The 23247-nt window shown below is 37.9% G+C and overlaps 2 protein-coding genes across 5 annotated transcripts; one reads left to right on the plus strand and one right to left on the minus strand.

The window, feature by feature from the left end:
- Positions 1–1627: 1627 nt before the first annotated feature.
- Positions 1628–15974, minus strand: ptpn22 (protein tyrosine phosphatase non-receptor type 22). Of its 4 annotated transcripts, XM_080295380.1 has the most exons (29): positions 15838–15974; positions 15418–15504; positions 15076–15135; positions 14466–14580; positions 13145–13253; positions 12713–12789; positions 12234–12329; positions 11985–12023; positions 11745–11816; positions 10721–10780; positions 10435–10577; positions 8655–8721; positions 8477–8554; positions 8210–8296; positions 7285–7792; positions 7123–7209; positions 6952–7026; positions 6677–6748; positions 6400–6548; positions 4432–4459; positions 4183–4266; positions 3980–4048; positions 3738–3871; positions 3576–3603; positions 3053–3139; positions 2741–2844; positions 2617–2647; positions 2452–2532; positions 1628–2370 (listed from the first exon to the last, which is right to left on the minus strand). In XM_080295380.1, exons 4-29 carry the CDS (start codon positions 14565–14567, stop codon positions 2309–2311), a joined length of 2529 nt encoding a protein of 842 aa, XP_080151506.1. In that variant the 5' UTR covers positions 14568–14580; positions 15076–15135; positions 15418–15504; positions 15838–15974; the 3' UTR covers positions 1628–2308. The 4 variants fall into 4 exon arrangements, with proteins under 4 accessions (XP_080151506.1, XP_026010443.2, XP_026010440.2 ...); XM_026154658.2 differs by lacking the exon at positions 15076–15135 and having other exon boundaries at positions 3053–3115; positions 15838–15937; XM_026154655.2 differs by lacking the exon at positions 15076–15135 and having other exon boundaries at positions 15838–15937.
- On the plus strand, positions 15938–20314 carry LOC113013615 (uncharacterized). Its single transcript, XM_026154659.2, has 5 exons — positions 15938–16089; positions 16936–17256; positions 17384–17701; positions 18621–18774; positions 18903–20314. The coding sequence occupies exons 1-5, from the start codon at positions 16056–16058 to the stop codon at positions 19069–19071; spliced, it is 996 nt and encodes a 331-aa protein (XP_026010444.2). The 5' UTR covers positions 15938–16055; the 3' UTR covers positions 19072–20314.
- The last annotated feature ends 2933 nt before the right edge of the window (positions 20315–23247 follow it).

Below are 23247 nucleotides of genomic sequence, written 5' to 3' on the forward strand. Positions count from 1 at the left end.
AATGCGACAGCAAAGGCGCTCTAGTGTGAACGCTCAAAGCGGCCCGCATGCGCAAAAGAAGACTTCACACACAACGCGCTCTGTTTAGACCCAGACCAAACAGTATTGTTTGACTGATGGCCCTTAATATAAAGACTTCGGACTTTGCGTTTCCCAATTTTTGCTTTAAGTTATTTTGTTATTTACATAATAATGTAAATAACCTAATAATTATCCTTATTGCTGTTTTAGAGAGGAGCGGTGCTTCAAAGGATAGCTGCAGATTTCTGTCAGAATCTGCAGATTATACAGTACAAATAAAATGTTCACGTTTCTCCAACGTTGTCTTCCCAACAGTTTCACTGACATCTACACGGGATGGCCAGGAAGCGTTCGCGATGTCTTATCGGGCGCTTCTCCGGCGCTGAGATTGTCTTGTGTTGGTGACGTAAAAGACGGATTTAATGCGACATGACCGTTCAAACAGCAGTCGCTTTCTAAAACATCGGATATGTATCGGATTCAGTACCACATACGAAAGTGACCCAGATCGGATTTGAAAATATCGGATTTGCACTGTCATAGCATGATCGGATATGGGTCGCATAGGGTCAGAAAAATCGGATTTGATGCGCTTTCGCCTGCAGTGTGAACGTAGCCTATGTGGCGTCAGAAAGTGTAAGCCCCGCCCCCCGCCTTCACAGGGTTGGTCCAAAAATACTGCTATCTGTCACAACATTAGAACTACTTGCCTCATAGTATGCAGCTCCTGGCACAGCACTGTCAGCAATCCCAAAGGGTCTGTGTCTGTGGTCTCTGGGGATCAGACTATTGCATCTCACAAATGCACAATTATATTCGAACCTGAAATTTTGAGGCCCAGTCGATGCCTTGGACATTTTAATCTGTTCAGCCACTCCTGAGCACTTTTTGTGCTGCTCAGGGAGGCCCATACAGCTTTTTTTGGAGTGGTACCATCCACATGAATACCAGAATTATTTCCTCAAAGTCCAACACAGTCTGTGTTATTTCTTTGCGTCTCTTTAATGCTGTGGCTAATAGGCATATAGCATCGTAGCTTTGATCACGTTTTAGAGTACGTCAGAGTCTCTGAAAAACCTTCATTCTGTTTTCTAAATTTTGTTCCTGTGTGAAGGAAGTGATGGTGTTTTGCTGCCTTTGCTATACCACTGACTACATCTTAGTGCCTTGTACTGTATGTAGTAAGCCTCATTTAAACCTGCAAGGTTTATTTGTTGAGTAGGATGGTAAAATGGGGAGAGGCTAAACAGCCATAGTGTACCATGTTTTTGTTATTTAAAAAAAAAAAAGTTGCTCACATGATCCTTTTACATTTGCATGATATCCAAAAGCAAATAATAATAGCATCATCGTTTTAGAAGATTAGGCCTTTCATATCCCAAACTAGGAGAAAAATGACTTCTTTTTTTGTCAGAAATGTGGCTTTCACGTGGTCTTAACTTAATAAATTGATGTAGAAAAAAAACCCACCCCATCACAGCCCTGTCATATCAGGGTTTTGTCATTTCATGTCGCGATGCTCTGTGTGCCAGAAACATGGTTTTCTGTTGTTTGTAATGTGATCTCGTCTTGTTAAACAAGAGGGAAAAAACACAATTAGAATGCATACTGTCAATATTTTTTAATAAATAATTTGTGTGTAACCAGTGTATGTAATATAGTTAAGCTTTACAGTTGCAACATATGCATATTAAATATGCATATTCAATGGTCCATTAACTGGACATGTCTTTTAAGGTGGTGTTAGTAGTTTTTAAAACATTTAAAAACCGCAGGTGGTCATGTCAAATATGGCAAACAGACATTGAGTATTGAGCTCTATTTCACAGAAAAAGTCAAGTAATGAACACAAAGTAGCATACCCGTTTCATGTTATGCTGAAAGCATAAAGGCACATATCAAAATATATTTCTTCCATGCCAGATTTGACAGCATTGCTTTGAGCTTTAATGCAAGAAGTGTTAAAACTTCTCACTGCTTACTTCTGCACACAAGTTATTCTAATGACTAGCATTCCTGAGTTTGAACTTTCAAGTCATTCATCTTAGTGGCTGTCCATGTTTTTCTTTTAAAGCTACTGTTTTTTAATTAAAATCCATTTTTGTTCATAAATCGTACGTAACATATTCAGAGCAGGTACCAAGACTCTCCTGTTGGGGGTGCTCTAGTGCTGGTGCTTGTTTGATCGCCACTTAGTCCTGAGGCAATGAGACGAATCTTCTAGCAATGCAATGTGTCACTGTGACCATCATAAAAAACGCTTCTACTTTTTATGTTTCCAGAGAAGTCAGACCCAAGTGTCAGGATATTTCCTGGGGCCTTTCGGCTTTCCAAAACGGTTTCCAAATCCTGCGGGTGATAAAAATGATGTTATAATGTATTATGTGATACTGAAATACATATGATTGGTTACAGTATATGTAGGCCTACCAAACTTGAACACTGAAAAAACACTGCATGGTTGAGATGACGCTCCAGGTTGAGTAGGAGGCATTGGAGGGGCAGTTTTTGCTAAGGATATGAGAATTTACAGATCTATTAGTTTAAGCTTTCTGATATCAGGACCATATCAAAGTTTTATCTTAGCATACTTACGTCTTTGTTTGTGTTTAAAAAATCTTAGACTCTAGGCAAAGGAAACAAAAACACAAATTAGAGCCGATATCCTTTCAAATATCCCTGAAACGTGCAACTATGTACTTGTATAGTTTACGTTTACCTTCGTTCTACTCATGGCCTTTTCGCTGTTTTTGTCTGATTTGTTTTCTGATTTCTCGTTGTTCAGGGAGGCTCTGCGGTTCACATCACAGTGTTCCGCTTGAGCTGATTAACACAGAAACAGAAAGAAAATGAAATAATTTGTGTTTGAAATTTCACCAAGCGCGACCTCTAACGCGATCTGCTTTTCACATCAAGAATAATCCCTATGTTGTGAAGTCTTATAGCAAAGCACTTGGTACACAGGTCTTCTAATAACAGTGTGTGTGAGAGAGGCTACTGTGTATTTTGTTTAATGCCTGAACCAACTCACCACTTCCTCCTTCAGCTACAAACACAGTAGGTGGAGCGATCGGCTGAACTACAGTTGGGGGCTCTGCAGTGGAAACACAATGATAAACTACACCCAGCACATAAAGAAGCATTTAGATTAATCATGAATAAAACAAGTAGCAATTTAAAAGTCAAGCTTTCATCACTTGTTTTATCATATCATGCCTCCCAGTGTACGCCAACATTTTCAAAGCAACAAACAAACTTTTGACACCATTTAAAATCATCAAACAGTATTTTTTATGTAACAGTAAGTAAAACAGTTTGGTCACTGGACTAAACCGATTAAAATCCAAACTTGTTATAGTCTATAGTTTCTGTTCCTAACTTTGAAACAGTCTTAATAAGAGCTCTGTGTATATGCAAAAGCCACTGCTCACTAGAAACCACAAAAAGCTTATGATTATGATCAAATATTGCTATTTATACCCTTTCAATGGAAAATCGCTTAATCTCACATCTAAAGAGGGGGGTATCATCAATCATTGAACTGAACAACCTACCTTGTCTTGAACTTTTAGGTCGAACACTCTGTGGGGAAGTGTTTAAAAACAAAAATGTTAAATGTCTTATGGAACTTATCATTTTAATCACTGTTTTGCTTGTTTGCTGTCTTATTTAGAACAGCGTGTTCTATTGCCTTGGAGCTATTTTACCACCATTACCTTGCTCCTGCTCATGACAGCATCGTGGAAATTCTTGGGCTGAGAAGTGCCATCCCACTCAGATGATATACCCACCCTTGTTGAGGGGTGCGCTATTTCTAACGGTTGTGGGAAAATGGCGGTTGGCTCAAGAACTAAACAAACAAAAAAACAAATAAAAAAAAACCCATAGACATCGAGTACTGCTGTTCAAATAAACAGCTGTAGCTATCGCTGCTATAAGCAGGTGATGGTATACTCACTTTCTTCCGTGGCGAGGATGAAGGATTGTCGAGTTCTCTCTGGAAGGGGAGGTGTCAGACTGCGCTCGGCTGCACAATCAAATACAACCAACCGTAAACTTTTACATTTCTTATTAGGTAACAGTTACCTCATTCACTGTTTTGCATGCAAGTGTTTTACTCTAAAACAAGACTTGAAGGCAAACATCAAAGCTAGATCGTACCTTTGGCAGGCTGTGGGGGAGATAGCGGCTCCACAGACGGAGAGTAAGTACAGTTTGAAGAAAGGTCAGGATCATTTACTGGTCCTACAGTACAAAAAAGCAATGCTATATAAATCATCGCAATGCACATGTAGAAATATCCTGCTAATTGTGAGAATTTATGAAAATGTAAAATTTTTTTTTTTTAATTGTTGTAGAATTTTATATAGGTATAGTTTATTACGCTGTTAATAATAAATAAAATCTTACCTGTGAAGGTCATTTTCACTTTTAGACTCTACAAGAAAGAAAAGTGACCCACGGTTATCTATATCTACATCTCAGAAATATTTCCAAAACAGTATACATTAATTTCAGTTTTATTTTAGATCATGAAATCTAACATTAACTGTCGCTAAATGACTACGTTAATTATAATGACCTTTTAAATATTTTTTAACTCCTCTTTCTCTCCTTGCAAGCAAAAGTTTGTTCACAGAACTAAAAGGAAGCGAAAGGGAAACTACACAACCACTAACCATGTACAAACACAACAGGGATAATACTCAGCAAGGCATTTATTCTTACTACATCTAAACAGTTACCGCTATTGTTTTGTAAGGGAAATGGTTTTGAAAACGGTAGTGAATCAACAACGTGAGTTATCACAAACCTTGACGTGTGTCATTGTGACATTTCTGGGTGTGACATTGCACCCACATGTTCTGGGATGCACATAATTACTAATAACTACTGTAAATGAGTAAAATGAATAACACATACAAACTGATTCCAGACCCGATTCCAGAAAAGCAGTAAATGAAAACAGAAATTAAGATTAAGTAAATCTCATGAAGTCATATTTTATTTGCAACAGAACACAGAAAACATTTTAAATGTTTAAACTGAGAAACCGTCCCACTTTGGGAAAAACTATTAGCTCATTTTGAATTTGATTGTAGCAACATGTATAAATAAACTGGTAACCAGCAACAAAAGGCAGGAAAAACAAGAGGTACTAAAAAAAACACAGTAGACAATTGTACAAATAAGTCATCACTGTTGCTAAGATCACTTAGCAACAGTCAGTACCATGACTTGGAGGAAAAAGGAGCATCTTTTAGAGGCAGAATGAAAGATGGCAAGAGGCTCGCCAATCTGCAAACAACTGTATCTACAAGCACATTCATAATGTTGCTCAGTGTAAAATTGTATAAATATTTCATCACCAAGAGCGTGCAAGGGACAAGGCTGAAAATCAACATTGGATGCCCTCGGGTGGCACTGCATTGAAAACATGAATGGTTTTGTCACGGAAATCAGTCTGTGAACACAGTTTACCACACCATGCACAAGTACTTGTTAAAACTCAATCATGCAAAGAATAAGATGCACACATGATCTAGAAAGGCCACCATCCTTTTAAACCAAAGCTCATTTAAAAGGCAATGTGGAAAACTGTAAATTTGAAATTCTTTCTGGAGAGCATGGATGCCGTTTCCTCTGAACTAAAGAGAAGTGGCACCACGTCGCTTGTTATCAGCACTCGGTTCAAAAGCCTGTGTCTCTGATGGTACAGGGGTGCATTATTGCCTATGTAATCGGCAGTTTGCACGTCTGCAAAGGCACCATCATGGCTGAAAGGTGCATGCAACCCCATCCCAACATTTTTGAGACATGTTGCTGCAATCAAATTCAAAATGAGCCAGTCTTTTTCTTCAAATGTTTGTCTTGATTTGTTTTCTGTTTTCTACTGTGAATAAATTATGTGATTCTGAGTTTTGCAGACCATTGCATTCTGTTCTTATTTGTACTTTACACAGTGTCCCAACCTTTTACGACTGTGTTTGTTGAAGCTGCAAAGCCTCGTGAGCGAGAAACCCAAAAACCAGTTATCAGTCTGGTGACTGAGAATAACCGCAGTCAAGAGTAAGAGCTATTATTTATTTTAAGCTCTGCATGTATTTCGAATAATATAAAAATTTGACAATGTCTATAAGTCTCAGGTTTGGTTAGAACGACCAGTTCCTTAATTTGCTGCAGCGCAACACTAGAGATAAGCGAGATAACCTCCTGCAACATGTTTTGTTTATAGATCACGATGACTAATACAAGAAAGCTGCTTAAGTAACCGGTAGATTGATTATATATTTAATGGACTGTTGATTCTTTCTTTTTCTATTTCTCAGCATTACTGACACATTTTGCAGGAATTCTGTCTAGAGAATTCTTTCTTACCTTACTCCTCTCAAAAGATTTCCTCTCATTCTGAAATGTAGTGGCTCCAAGATTTGAGTTGCCAAACCATTCTGAAGACATTCCTATTACATTCAGGTTCACCGCTGGTGCGACTGCTGGTATGACCTCTAATTTCTGCTCCACGGGAGCTGAAAAGCCAAAATAAGCAATTTCATTAATCAATTGTCTTTTTATGAAAACTGAAATACCTGAAAAAGCTTTTTCATTTTTTAAAATTACTGTTTCATCATTGAGATTTCTGAAATTATAAAGTTACCCTGATCAATAGCCAGCTCAAAAGATTCAGGGGTTCTTTCTGGAAGTGGGGGTGCAGGTGAGGGGGGACTGCCTGGAAGTAAGGAAAAGTATCATAGTGTATCAATAATAGTGCACTTGCTGAATAACATGATTGCAATATGAAGGATTTTGATCAAATAAGATCTTATTGCAAGTGCTCAGTAAACGGTTGATGCATTGGAAACTGTGTGTAATATGTTGCAGACATCTACATACTTAATAGTCTCATTTTATTTTCCAGTTACGTGTTCTTACCACTAATTTCTGTAAGTGCATCAGCAGCAGCATCGTGTGGAATAACTAATAACCTTTCAAAAGGGTCAGATACCTCTGAAAGACAAAATTGCAACATGTTGCATCATTTAAGTAAGCATCCCTTAAGCTAACAGCTCATATTCCAGATGTATGTTCACTATGGGCCCTAACCTGTATCCACAGCCAGCATGTAGGATTCTGGGGTTCGTTCAGGTAGTGGAGGAGGGTCTTCTCCAGAAGTACAGACTTCACCGGTGTCTGCAAAAACAGAAAAATCAGCTGCTATTTGTTGCTCATCTTGAAACTAACACATGCACAGGCACTAGCACTGACCTGAAGCAGGTGAGTTGGCCTCCAGAGTGTGTTCATTCAAAAATAATGAGGGTGCACTGAAAAGAGGGCTAAATGTCCATTCTGTGGTCTCCTCAGCAGCACCCGTGTGTCCCCCATCTGATGACGGAGAACTCAAACCAGTGTCAAAGTAGGGGTCCTCCACCATTGAACAAATGGCTGCTGCTAGATCTGGTGAGGGCTGACGGATCAGTGACGGTACACTATCACTCTCTGCAACCAATTCTTCTTCTGCTGAAGGAATTCTCTGATTTGCATGCACCATCCAGGGTACTTCATTCAGGTCCTGGGGAACTGACTCAGGAGAGGTCTGGAACAGAGGCCATTGTTGCTGGTCTTTGTGCATGTCCTTGGCGTTCAAGAAAAGTAGGTTTTCTGAAGAAGCCAAAGGACTGTTGTACTGTGGTAGGAAGGCCCGTTCCTCGTCAAGCAGATGCTGAAATTGTGGCAGAAAACCAGACTCCTCACCTGGGATAAAGATCTCAGAGACCTTTAAGAGGAGTATGAGTTGCATCAAGAATAGATTATTGATTATAATTTGCATGTAAATTCAGTATGCTTGTAAAATATGAATGTTCTCAGCTCCGTTTAATATTTTGTTTAACACTAAATAAAAGAAGTGTACAGCAGCAGTTTCAACAGAGCACAGAGGTGTCACTGCCTTCTTAGTTAATTTTCAAATCTGCCAGTTTGATGATTTTCCGCTTTGATCATGTGACTAGATTCTATTTTAATGTTGCTGAAACCACAAGAAAGCCTGCCACATCTACTGTTTCTGTTTTACAGATTCAGATGGCTGTGCGTTTCGGTATGCGTTGATGAAGCACACAACCAAAACCATGTCGTCTCTGCTTCTAGCTAGTCTCTGTCTAAGCTCACTAACAATAATAAATCTCTGGTTACTTACCTCGTTTTGGAAAGTCTGTTCATCTACAGACTGCAAATATCTCTGAAATAGTAACTTGATGGTTCTGTAGACAAGGTCATATTGTTCCTGAGATTAAACAACAAGAATTTGTTCTGTTAGGTAGCATAACTTTGGGGCACGATTCACGAAACAAAACTGACATTAACTGGCATTACTGTTATATAAATTGCTTGAAATTTGTTTCTGTTGATTGGAAGACTTGTTAGATGTGATGGTTTGCATTATATTAAAAAAAACATCAGGTACCTTGGTTTGAACTAAAGATGGCCTCTGGGTTCTCATGCTTTGAACTAAATTGTAGATGCTGAAATCTGAAGTGATCATCTATAAACGAGCACACAAAAGTAATGGAAAGGTTGGCAATTTTACAGTTAAACGCATCTGTCGTACAAAATGTACAGCAAGGCAGAGAAGAATAGCTAACCTGTTTCTTTAGGAGGTTCCAGGTATAATCAATGACACACAAGGCTCCTGTTCTACCACAGCCAGCACTGCAAATACACAACAGAAAAACGTCACATTTTTCAGACATTTGCAGTATAACTGCCCATATGCTTCTTCAACTATGCTATACTTGCCCTACATATATGTAGCATAGCTGAAGAAGGCATTAGGTACGATGGTACATCTAATGGCTAAACCACAACCACTGCAGCAATGTCTGTAACTATTCACAGCTTACGACTCCCCTCGTCAGCTGAATTAAGTACAAAACTCTTTCTCAGGACAAGAAAACCAATGAAAACTGGCGCAATGAAAAAATAAAACTTTAATGATAGTTTTAGCAACCATGTTGTGGTGACCTGTCACAGATGTGGGGTGGCTTCGTGATATGTAGGTTAGGTTATATCTGCTACAAACTCAACAGTACATGGCTGACTCATCATGAGGAGTGTCATGGTTTCACATGTTAATAGTTTCTGAACAGTTTAGTTAAGCATAAGCATATAAAAAATATAATATGTATTTATGTAAAAAAAAAAAAACAATCAGTATGTGACAAAGTAACAGTATGTGACAAATCTATACTTGTTTGTGTTTCCTCAGAGGGAAAGTATGATGCAGAACTGGAAACAAAATGATACAAACTTTCTACACAACTGACAAGCTCACACAGGTGCAATCCCACATGCCCCAAGGTTTTCTATTTGGACTTATCTAAGTCACAAGCTCTTGCTTTAGCCATAGTGTAAGTGCTGGAAAATTTTAGGGGGAAATGTATACATATATACTTTACAACCCAGTGGGGTTTTGGCCAACCACCTACAAACATTTCCTGTTAAAAGAATAGCGTCTAACCTCGAAGCCATATTGCTGGGGACCTGTACACGTTGCCCACAAGCAGTACAAACTCGATCACAACCAAAAGCACAGTTCTCCTTTGATCTGCTTTTTTTCTTTAACATGTTAGAAAGGAGCGATGGCATCTCATACAGTGTGGTAGTTTCTGCTCGTGCGTGTACTGATCAGATAACAAAGCGATGTTCAGAAATATAAGTAAAGAATAAAAGAGTGACAATAACCTCAATTTCTATAATGGCTTCATGCTTTACTTAAAAAAAAAAAAAAAAAAAAAAAAAAAATCGCACGCGAACTTTCAAACTATTTAAAACAAAAACAACGTACAAGAATAAAAGAGTCACGTTTTCATTTACCTGAAATATTTTTTCACGTGTAGTTTCATTTTTAGTTGAAATCAATTGAATTATTTCTTGAATCCAGTTAAAAGAAATACTTTGAAATACTTGAGAGAAGACCAACACCATATTCTGATTTCTTTGCATTAAAAAGCAACGCAATCTAATTTACATTATATTTAGAAAATCAATCGCTACAAAAATTGACCCCAAGCTGGTGATTCAAGTTGTCCTGAGTGACAGGATGTGAAATTTAAGCATGTGAAACCAACAGTGACAAAAGCCTCCTTTCAGTTGGACCGGTGCACCTTTTACTTTAAAGGTTGAGCTGTGTACATTCTGATTCATTTCTGGTTTCGCTAAACAGCATCAAGAACATTTTTCTTAAGAACGATGAACAGAGCTTCCAACAATATAAGCATTACCTATTAAAAAATAAAGATCAGCTTTGCAGCTCATTTTTGAGCAAGACAATCCACTTCACTCATATGTTAACAGGATGTATATTTTGCCTTAACACCTAACTCCAGCCATGCAGTAAGTTCAAGTTCTATTCAAATGCCTGACCTGCAGTGAATGCAAATAGGGACGTCATCATGGGCTTGATAAGAGCGCATCTCATGCAACATGTCCAGAATGGGAGGGATGGAGTCCGGTACTCCGTGATCTGGCCAGTTGACATAGTGCAACTGTTTCAAGGTTCGGGAACTCTGAAAAAAATTCAAAGTATTGTACACATTTAGAATGCAAGCGTCTTTTTAGAGCACATTAAACTTCATAGTTATATTTTGGGGTTCAAACCCAACAGTCAAATACAACCACAAAAGTTAGGCTGGCTATAAACAGTGCTTACATTGTGATAGGTCAACCTTAGGGTCCTGGTCAGATAGTCTCCTTTGCTTTCTTCAGAGTCCTGCACAAAAAGTTTTTCTTTAACCTAAATTCTTGATCTTGCTGCTTACAAAATTATGGTAAAACAATGTAAGACTTAAAAAAAGTATAATTAGGTATAGTGTATGTGCATGGCATACAGTACTGGTCAGTTTACAGAGATTCATCATGGGTGTGAACGGTAATTTGGGGCTTATTTGGGATTTTCACTAATCTCCACAGGCTCAAATTTATACATAAAAAGTCAAAAAATCCTTTAGCATAAAAAGAATTGGATTGACAGCACTGGTTGGATTGAACAATGCTCAGAACAATGCGAAGGTACAGTGAAAATCTATGGAGACCTGTAGATTTAAACAAAATGGGAAAGTCTTTTTTAAAATTGTAACGAACCGAGTTTTACGTCGCCATGGACTGAGAGGCTGCTCACCAAGAAAAAAAGCCCTGCTCTAAAATTGACCCCTTAAATCTCAAGTGAAATTTACAGGTGCCCAAATAAACAAGCCAAAGGCCTTTGGCTTAGAAATTTTATGGTCAGACAAGACAAAGGTTAAGCCATTTGGCCACAATGACAAAAGCTGAGGTTTTTTAAATTTAATGATATCTAATTTGTGGAGTGTGGTTATAAGCTATGCTAAGAAACCAACCAATTTAAATCAACTCTACCAACTCTGTCAAGAAGAGTGGTCAAATATCCAACCAGAGTTATGCCAAGCTACAAAAAGCAAAGCAAATCTGGGTGAGGCGCGACTTGCTAAGGGACATTTAACCAAATATTAGTTGTATGTATTTGAGACCGTATGAATAATGTTGACCCTGTGTGGATTAGAGAAAATCCAATGTTGAGCAGCCAGTTTTTGTTTTGTAAAGTAGTTAAATATATTCAGTATAGCAAATACTATAGTATATATTCAGTATAAGTTTTTGCATCAGATCCATTAACCTATTCATCTTGAAAATATGAATAGAGAACAAAAAGTACTCACACAGTAAACTTTAAAAGGCTCACAAACGAACGGCTCCTCGTGTTTCTGTGGCCAGTAAACCTCACACTTTTTCTAAACACAAAAAATCAATCATACAAGTGTAACAAAAGTACTTTCAATTTAAACAATACATCAAACGATAATAGTTAACAAACTGACACCAGGCTGGTGTATAAACATACAAATATAGAGAAAATTCTGTATGGTGAGAAAAAAAGTGGAAAGCAGAGAGAAGTTTACCTTTCCCATCTCAAACTCTCGACAGGCCATCACGACAACCTAGAATCATGAAGATGTGTAAAAAAAAAAAATCATAGATCTAAAAATAAATAAATAAAACATTTTTAAAAGATATGTGAACTGGGATGGGGATCTGTATTTCAGCTACTGTGGCCAAAGTCACAGCTCTTTTAATCTTAATTTAATTTTCAACTGAAGAAATAAAGCAAGTTGTGCTATCTTAAATGCACCTTGTGGTGTAGACCTTACCTCTATCTTGTATTCCCAAAGCATCCTCAAGAAGTCCACTACTGTGTGGGGCAGAGGACCCTGAGTAGCAATGTAAGCCCTGGAGTTTGATACTCCCTGCACACAAAACACAGTAGTTACATTTGCACAAACCATATTTCAGTCGGGACCCCCGTGGCCAAAAGAAACCTGTTATCTCTAATGCAGCAACTATTTGGCAGCATATACCTCCCTAGCCTTCCACTCACAGATATTGGCAGAGAGAGCAGCAGCAAGACTCTGGCTCAGAATGTAGCAGAGATCAGTGCAACCACAGATAATGTTAAAAAGCTTCGAACAGCATAAAAAAGAGAAGCTGGGGTACAGTTGGTTTGTAAAGTGGCCAATCCACTGTGGCCAGGCTAAAGCAGCCTAAATAGTGCACTTACGTTGTTTGTCAATTAAATGTGTAGAAGCTGAGCCATCAGTGGATATAAGCTAAAAGGGACCTTGTTCTTTACCTTGAGGAAACTGGCGTTGATGTAGTCTGTGTCATTTTTTGATGTGACAAGAGTAAGCTTTACTCTGGTGTGGTCAACTACAAAAAGAAAAATATGTAGTTATGAATGTTGGAAAACCTAAAAAGATTCAGAGTGTGCTTTACGTTCTCACCTTGTGGCAAAAGAAATGAACAGAATTAGAATAAAATAAAGATGAAAATATAATAAAATATGTTAATGTTTGTAAGCTTTTCCTAGGATCTAGTCTACCTTGTCTAATTTAAATAAATATAAGAAACTTAAGTAGATATGTTGATGGAGCATTACATACTGTTTATATGGGTTTTTTTGGTCACTGGCACAACACTATAGGTAATCTAGAAGTATTCCTTTACAGTGTTAATGCAGAAAACTGTAAAACTGTTGTATTTTTATACATTTAAACAAGCTTACAGGGCAGAATGTCCTTGTATCGGTTCTTCTTGATGTTTTCCTGCTTTTCTGCTGTTTTGCTAGGATACGTCTTGTCCGTTCGGTACTTTGTTGACTGACTTTTCAACCTCTGAAAAACACAAAAAGAAATGTAAATGCGTTGCATTCATAAAGACTTTTCATCATAGTTCCTAGACGTTATCTAAATGCCAAAGAGCTATTTTTGTCATGTTTTGCTGATGTGTCATACTGAAACAACCTCCAAGCTACGGGTATCATGTAAATGCGTCTAAATTATATTTAATTAGCCAAAACAGCAGATGGGTAATATGAGTTTCATGGTAGTGTTTCCTGTGCATTTACTGGAAAAGCTCTTTTTTCATAGTGCAGATGCTTTAAGGTCATTAGCAACTGATAGAGGAGAGTGAATAAAAAGTGGGCATGTAACCAGCAAATTACATGTGACCAATGGCACATTGTCACATGTGGTCAGTTTTTATGTGATTCAGCCTCAGACGAAGAATCTGTGACTCATTCGAGCTCAAACTGACATGATGGCTGACAAACTGAGAGGACCTCGATTCTAAATCACCTAAGCGGAAGCTCGGACTCTCAAGTTAAACTCATGTTTGTGCTTGCAGGACTTGTTGAGACATTGGTCTTTTTGTTCTGAGGCCAGTTGAGGCAGATCTAAAAGAGTCTGCTAAAGGACTTGAAATACATCTGCACTTCTCTAACACTACAAAGTGCTTTTTGTCCTCAGAGGAAGTGATGCAATGGACTCTTTCCTCTGGAGTGGTTGGGGTGGCAGCAGTATGACAGCAGAGGGGCAGCATGTGAAGCACACAGTGCTGTCTTCAGGCACCGCCATGTCACTCATCACCATGGCAGCAGCCCACAGATGATGTCACCCTGGGGTTAACACTTCTCAGGCACAATTTAGTATGTTTGCGTGAGTGTGTTTCTCTCTGTGTGTGTGTGTGTGTGTGTGTGTGTGTGTGTTGTTGCTGCTAGTCGTCAGTCGTGTTACAGGACTTTTGCTTACACTTCTTCCTTGTTGTGCCTTTAGTGACAAGCATCAATACAAAGAGGAAGAATGAAAATGGCGTTGGAACCCTCCGAAAAATACCAGTGTGGTACTTCCCTCAGTGTGATGTCTTTTGTAAAAAACCTAAAAATCGGGAAGACTAAGAACTTTCAGTTTCGCCGTACTTACTGTCAATATAAAAATACACCTTTTTTTAGCGTGTGAATGTGAAAACCCATCGAGAAATACAGCATGTCTTCTGGGTTGAGAATTTTTAGCTGTACTTAAACAAGAGGAACATTACTGTTAACTCACCACAAACTCCCCAGCAATGCCGTTAGGTGTCTCCTCAGCCGCAGCCTCCTGTCTTTCCAGGTCATCCAGGAAGCTTCTCAGAATCCTGACCTGCTGGTCCATAGCTGGATCTTCACTGTGTGGGATAGGGCAGTTTTCATAGGCATTTCATGGCACAAAGGTCCTTGTCCACAGGTCATGGATAGGCTTGCTAAGCTTGGGGACAGGACTGAGGCTGTTACGTTGCTCCGCTACAGAGCACTTCTGTATTGTAGCTCTCACATGAAGGAACTGGTGTAAGGGAACTTCTAAACTGTCTTACAGAATGTAAGAGGAAGCTAACAGGTTCTGTGGTCAGATTAAAAATATTGCCGCGCCCCCTGTGGGTTTCTCTCACAGGGTCCTAAAGTCACCCGGGTGTTCTATTGCATAAATATGTAGCAAAGGGGATGGTAGGGGAAAACAAACATATATTTATGCACATAAACAGTCAAAACAGGTGATCTTAATCAAAAGCAGTCTAGTCAGTTGTACAATATTTTAAATACACAAGCCAAGTGGAGGAGAAACGCATGTAGGGATAGAGCCTAAGACAGAAGAAAGAGGGAGCGCAAGTGTCAAAGATAATCACCCTTAGTTGCTCAGCAGTAATCCACTCAGAGCTTTGGGAAGTCTTCATGTACCTACCTTACTGTACAGCAGACATTTTTGTAATTGAAGTGAGACAGGATGATAAAAAAAAATCTTGTGAATCTCAGCTAGCACAAATTCATGCAATTTGTTTAGTGGTTAAGCAACAATACTTTTAAATTCACAATGTGTGCATAAAAAGAGTAGTGGGAGGAGCTATGTTTTCAGGAACCACGGGCAATAACTCACCCGTTAAAGACTTCCCTTTCTTAAATATACATAAAAGCTCAGCGTTGAAAAGAGTGTGGCTTAAAAAATACAAATGAAAAAATGCATTACTTACCAAAGTGCTCCCGGGCGTGGATGTTGCCTCTTTTGTCAGTCAACCTTCAACTAATGCTTTTGTCCGGGGTGGCATCATGAAGAAGTTCTGACAGGACATTGCTACATTTAGCAGGTGCTGAGCGCCACATCAGTCGAATAGTGACATCTAGTGGCTTTGTAGTAAACTAATGGAGACATTCTGACACTCAACTGAATGTTACATTAGTCACCGGTTTACAGTATATATCGGGAAAATATAACTGGATAATATCAAAGCATCCAAGACAGACTAGCGAATAACAAAAGGTTAAAGGAAGATTTTTGCCATGTTTTTTCCAGTCATAAAGAATCAAGCATCTGCTGTGCAAATGTATTTCATATCAACAGCAGTGTCCGATAAACTATGATTAACTAGATTAAAGAAATGGGAATTTCTTACCAGGTAAAGTGAAGTGCAGCTCTTATGTGGGGAGGGTTCCCACTCTTTCACTTCTGTGTCACTAGTTAGTATTGCTGCATGTTACACTCGTCTTCAAGGCCTAGCATAGACGCAAAAGCATTTATGTAACCCACAACGCACCTACAGGAAGCTAAGATCACCACAGTCCACCTCTACAGTTTCCTGATTGTCGAGTTGATTCCAAACCTGACATCAGTATGAAGATATTTTACCTCGTTTTGCTTTTTCAAGGTGAGTGAGCTATAATTTAAACCTTCTATGAAAGAACTTACTAAGCTAAATCCTTTCAGCACCTTAATCATCATTGTTTATTCTCTCTCTCCCAGGCTCTATTTTTGTAATTTTTTCCACTTCCGTTCTTTGTGACTTTAAACTGTAAAATCACAGCTTATTCTAGCATCATAGATAAAAACTCTGATTTCATATCAATATTTTTCAGTCACAGTAAACTTACTATTTCATATATAAATCCGTCATAATTTTTTTGTTATGTGAAAAATAAATGCCTCTTCACTTTCATATCCTGAAATTCTTTAAGATTTAAAATTATAATTAAAACATACAAGCCTATAAGAATTCTTGAATGTACTCCTTATTGAAATATTTATTTACGAAGAAAAACATGTTTAAATTAACATGTTTTTTTCTTTAAACCTTAAATTCAATTAACACGTTAACTATTTTTTGGGAAACATTTTTCGTGAAAGGTGGAATAGAAACATATATATATATATATATATATATATATATATATATATATATATATATATATATATATATATATATATATATATATATATATATTTACTTTACATACTGTTAAATGAAAGAAAAGTGTTGTAAATGCACACAGGATGTTTGACAACACCTACCCCCATCTCTCAAGTATGAGGTGGTTTTTTTGCTTGTGTTTTTTTCTCGGGCTTTTAGTGACAATTATTCTAGCATTTGTGCTATCTGACAATCAAAATTTGAAGGTAAACTGCAAACTCATATTAATTCGAATTAAAAACTGAATAACATTTTTATGATTTACCAGACTACAAGGATTTTCTTTCTGTCTGCCTTGTATTTCAGCAAGTCTTCAGCTTGAATGTGATAAAGAGATCACAGCCCATGTTGGAGGTGAATTTATCCTTAAATGCAAGTATGGCATAAATCATTTTCTGTACAGCAAAAAGTATTGGTGCAGAGGGCCCTCCAGAAGCAATTGTGAGATTGTGGCAGACTCAGAAAACAGTCGAAACACACACAGGTCCCAAGTGATAGATTTAAACAGAAGGGGGCTGTTTGTGAAAGTCACAAATCTCCGATTTGATGACGCTGGAGCGTACTGGGTTGGGATTGATAAGATATATGCTGACATCATGACCCAAGTCAAAGTGATTATCACTGAAGGTAAGAATAAAAGACGTTATGCAACTTAGAAAATAAACATTATTTTACAATAACAGTGAAATATGCTGCATCACAGCCTCTGTTTGGTGTTAAGCTGACTGGACTGACATTTCTTTTTTTGTGTCAGTTCCAGTGTCCAAGCCCCGACTTTGGCCCCTGAGCTCTCTGGTGGACAGGCCAACATGTTGGGGGAAGTCAGTTACCTTACGCTGTGGTTGTGCAAAGGGCACTGGTGTTCGTTATGCCTGGTATCAGCACATTGACAGAAAGGACTTCCTGCTCCATAAGTCTTCAGACTTGTATCTTCACTGTGGCGCAGTTCAAAAGGACTGTAGTTATTTCTGTATTGGCAGTAATGACATAAGCAGTGAGAAGAGTGAGCTCATCTCTGTGCAGGTTCTGATGCCTGCAAACAGCAGCTGTATCTATGTTGTTAACATTCAGGGTAAGAACAAATGTAATATTCCATTGTGCAAATATAAATGTGAGAACTGTCTTTACAGTGATTTACTGATTAACAAAATGCTTTTAGAACAAATGTAAAAAATGTAAAAAAAAAAAAAAAAAAAAAACATGCAGCATTTTTATAACAACTATTTATATTTACTGACAATATACAATGACTAAAACAACAAGTCAATTACTATATTTCATTTTAAAACATGGCAAGTGTTCTGTTGTAATGTTTGAGCATGGACGTGGTTCTGTTCCCATAGTGATAATTTATTTAGTTAGTTTGTTTTTTAATTTAGAATGAGATTTTTTTCAACATTAAGACATTAATTTAAACGTAAAATATTTAGTTTAAGTTTAATAGCGTAGTTAGCGTAGCATAGATGATTTACACCATTCATAAATGTCCCATGAAAAAGATTACAATATTCATAGCCTCATATATTAGTGGCAAAAAATAGACTATTTGTGCATTTGTGACACTTTAAAGCCAAAAATTTATGATGAAATTAAAATGGCATTTAATAATTGTTTTTATGCAACTTGTGCATGCATGCGTGCATGTCTGCGTGTGTGTAGTATAGTAAACTATTGCTTGGAAGAAAGGATTAAAGACATCGTGTGTAAGTTTTGACTTCAGTGACTCCTAGAGGTTATAACAGATATGACCGTATGTACAAACCCTTTATGTACAAATTTTCCTTAGGGTCATTCTATTTTTTTATTAACAAAAATCAGGTCATTAGTATTATATAACACAATAAACATAAAAGACAGAGTTTAAAGTTACCATGAAATATTCTAAACAACAACGTCTGTTTTCTTCTCTCTTGTTTTTACAATGCTGTAAAAGCTTCATCCTCAAGGTCTATAAAGCATTATCATTGTAATCTTTTCTTTTTCATTACCAGGTCAACCAATTTATGACTGTGCAGACAGAATGAGCACAACCACAGTCACAACACCAACTCTGACCTCCTGCCTAGTTATTATGAACATCAGTGATAACACAAGAAATCAATCTTTACAACTGAATGAAACCACTCAAGGCTTTTTTTTCATCAGGTTAGTCAATATGCTACTTTTTACTCTATGGAAGAATCACTAAAGGCTGAAAAGAGAATTTAAATTTGTTGAAATTTCACCATAAGATGCGGTCTGAAAACCTGCCCTACTCCCCTTTTCTTTTCTAGATCATTGACGGGACTGCCACTGTGGTACATATTACTGCGTTGGAGTTCTTTTCTGGCCTTGTTGATAATCATTTGCACAGCTGTTAAATGCACAAGAAGAAGATACAAAAAATATGCCAACCAGAAGAAAAATATTCATTGCAGGCGAATTTACCATGCGTGTCAGTGACCTGAATTTTACTGTGGTAGTTCTGTGGAAGTTAGAATGATGCCTCTGAGATAGCAGCTTTGTGGCTTAATTGCTGGCCAAAGTTCTTCGATCATGTGGGCCTGTTTGTGAAGAGGGTAGGGCATAACATGTCAGACTGCAGAATGACTCATGCAATACTGACCAAAGTGGTCTGTTATTTATTTGAAATACTAGAGTTTGGAAGAATCTACAAGACCATTGAAATAACAGTTTTAATTATGATTGCTGATTGCTTTATCAGATCAACTTTTCATATAGTAGTTACACAATTTTGTATACATTAGTTATACAAAATATTGACATTAAATCCAACAAAGCTTTTCAGAAGGCAGCTAATGATGATTATCACGATCAATGAAAATAAAAGGACTTATGGTATTGTCTTAGGTAGTGGAAATAAATGTAAACAAACTTCAGACATTTTACCGTCTATCTAAGGCCCTCTTCACTTCTATAAACTGATGGAGAGTATCAGGTATTTAACTTTTATTTACCTCTAAGTGGACATATCTCCTTTGCGGCATTCCTGACTCAGACCTAGTCATGTTAGTCGACTATACATATATATGGAGCGTCATAAGAGAGCCAATCAAGAGGATTGTTTTAATAATAATGATGATGACTAAGAATGTAGCCCAAGATTATTAAAAAGGTGTGTTTCAGGTCCCTGAATTTCCACATGAATTAGACTGATGATTATAAAAATATATAAATAAATTTGCAGTAAAACAGTCATTGACTACCATGTACCTTTGCTGTTTTTGTATTAGCGACATTAATTATACTTAAACCGTGGAGTCTGGAAGTTTTATATGATAAATGGTTTATTGCTGTTACAGGTTATGAAGAAATGCAAATACCTCACCCACTTATTGTGAAATCAGTATCACAACAATGTGTCAGTACTTGGGCGTTGTAGGGCATTAAAATATGTCATATCAGGTTGATTAAAATTCTAGTGCTGCTGGCTCAACACTAGAAACAGACTAAACTATAAGGTAGAATTCAGCAATATTACCCTTGAATTAGTAATGTATATGAACTGTAGCATACAGTTGTCCAAATATTTAGTTTACTGGGTCTTGACTGATACTATTTTGTTTCCATTCTCAGAGAAAGTGTCAGAAAATTCCAGGTTAATTACTACTCACGTTGTACTGTAGTTGATTTCGTTACACTTAATGTTAAAATAATAAAACTTTTCATTTCAGACATTATAAAATCTCTCTGTATTTTATATATTTCATATTTAGCAGTGATACTACTTGGGTATTTGATTTCTCTCTTAAAGATGTACCAATATACCTATATGCAATATAGGTATTTTGGTACATATACCTTGGTAATATACAATATATGTACCAATACACCTACCAATACCGGGGCCTCCTCTCAGTGGGACATGCCCTGGACACCTCGACAAGGAGGCATCCTGGTTGACAATTCTACTCTGAGCCCCTTCGAATGGCTGAACTTCTCCCCCTAAGATCATCCACCTTTCAGAGAAACCTCATTTCTGCCACTTGTATCTGTGACCATAGGTGAGTGTAAAGACATAGAAAGACCAGTCAATCAAGAGCTTCACCACCACAGACCAGTATACGTCCATATCACTGCAGCCGCAGCACTAATCCATCAGTCAATCTCCCGCTCCCCTCTCCTGCTGCTTCACACTCGGCTGTGAACCACTTCAGTGCAAGCTGGAGGCTACAAGCTGTATCCTTTATCCAAGGTTCAACTAACAGACTCTCTTCTTGCCAGCACCCCGGCATAGACTTTTCCGGGGAGGCTGAGGAGTGTGATTCCCCAATAGTTGGAGCACACCCTCCAGTGAACCCCTTCCCAAAGATAGGAACCACTACCCCGGTCTGCCAATCCAGAGTTACCACCCCTGATATCCAAGCAAAATTGTAGATGCGTGTCAACCAAGACAACCCTAAAGCATGCAGAGCCTTCAGGAACTCAGGGCAAATAACATCCACCACAGGGGCCCTACCACCAAGGAGTTATTTAACTCCCTCAGTGACCTCACCCTCAGCGATGAACGAGTTGTCCTCCTCGTCCTGAGACTTTGCTTCCTCTATGGAAGAAGTGTCAGTGGGATTAAAGAGGTCATCAAAGTACTCATTCAATAATCCAACAATATTGTGATGATATTCTGTTCCTAACCAAGCTGACTTTGGAGAAGAGGTTGTCACAATCCGCAGTGGCAGACCGAGTGGAGAGTGTGTGGAGGACTCAGGTGCAGACACAGGCGAAGACACGAAACTGAGTTCAAACGAAAAGCGAGCCTTTATTTTGGCTGATGACATGGGGGCCAAACAAGGTAGAAGCACTGTGACGAAACTAAACTATAACTAAGCTGGGAAACTGGTACTATGATGCCACAGAAAACTATGAATACAAACATGGTGGGTGAGAACACAGATGACGCGACACAGACTGCATGAAACACAGAGACTAAATACACATAAGGGATGATCAGGGGAAGTGGCCACACACGGGAGCACAGCTGACACACATGAACCTAAAGGCAGGACAGGAGAAGTGAAACTAAATATACTGACATTGAATACAGACTTTCAAAGTAAAACAGGAAACATGGAGATTAGACATGACATGAACTAAACATAACCACGCAGACATGACGCATGAACCAGGGAGACTGAGTACAGGGGGAGATGACATAAACAACTAAGAAACAAAGGACTAAACAGCAATCTCAAAATAAACTAGATGAACTAATCTAGGGCACAAATGAATACAAAAGATACATAAAACTCAAACACTGGGTCGCTCGACCCAGGACCATGACAGATGTTGTTTGCACAATGGACAGATTGCCAGTCTATCAGAGAAAAACATACAGACAATAAACAGGGAAACCAACTCATGTACAAAAAGACACAAAAATGCTCTCCTTAGCACCAAAAAATCAGATTTAGATTGATTTGAAATATCTGACATTTTGGCCTAAAGTCCTAAATCAACAACTTTTATTCTTTGGGTATTTACAATATGCTATTAGTAACCAGCATTGCCGTTTTGGTCTGGTGGGATTGAAGAATAATTGATAAGGCCATCTCAAGAACTGCAGCTGGAAAGTAGGTATCGGCTAAATCTGGTACAACAAATCTCTTCTTTTCAGACATTAATGTTTTTTGTACATAGTCACAGACAAATAAATAAAACATCAATACAAAATACAGGGATCATCAACCATTTATCAAAACAAATGCAAATCTCTGTGGCATTCTGGACATCAACTTCTAGGCTAAACCCAGAAGCTCCTTGTAATTCATGTATATGCTGCTTCTGATCACCCTGCACAATCATCATCATAAAATCTGACGTGTCAAAGTGTATGAAGCATAAAAAGTGAATGTTTACATCAGCCAAAACTTTTGGCTGGGACTTCATTTGTTATTTGAACAGAACACTATAAAAGTGTCAAAGGTCCAGTAGATTTACTTTATAGTTATGAGTAAATCTTCCTAATCATAAAACTGTTTTATGTCAGAAACAGTAACTGCAATAGATTTCTAAGTTGCAAAAAATCCAAATGGTCATAGCGTATATGTTTTGTGAGACCAGTTTCCTCCGAAGTTTTAGTGAAGTCCAGTGTAAAGTTGTGTAAAGTTGTAAGCCAGACCATCTCCAAATGTAGGCTGGCTGATCCCTCCTATCCCAATAAATGGGTGTGAGTATAGCTGTATACCTGCCATTAACACTGGAGCATGACCAATAAAAAGCTAGAGTGCACGTGAATCATTTAGAGCACATTGGTAAATAGTTTACCAATGTTAGTTCACCGTGTAGTCTATGATTCAGTGGGTGATTATATCAAAGTGAATGTCTATTGTGAGGTGAGCTCCCATTTGCACCTGCATCCTATACTCAGACCCACTCCATGTGTTTTCCAAAACACTAGTTATATCCTTAGACTTTCTGCATATGTGGTGTTTATGAAACATAAATTGCATATATTGTATATTTTATCGTTTTATGTTAGCTGGTATGTGATTATTTTAGACTTCATATCTCTGACACTGCAGAAATTATCTTATCATTACTTATTTTATCTTGATGTCTGTTGCAGTTCTAATAGACACAACTTTCAGTTTTCAGTGTCGACTTGCAATCTACTAGTTGTGG

Source organism: Astatotilapia calliptera, chromosome 20 (genome assembly GCF_964374335.1).
Source record: "Astatotilapia calliptera chromosome 20, fAstCal68.1, whole genome shotgun sequence".
Lineage (NCBI taxonomy): Eukaryota > Metazoa > Chordata > Actinopteri > Cichliformes > Cichlidae > Astatotilapia > Astatotilapia calliptera.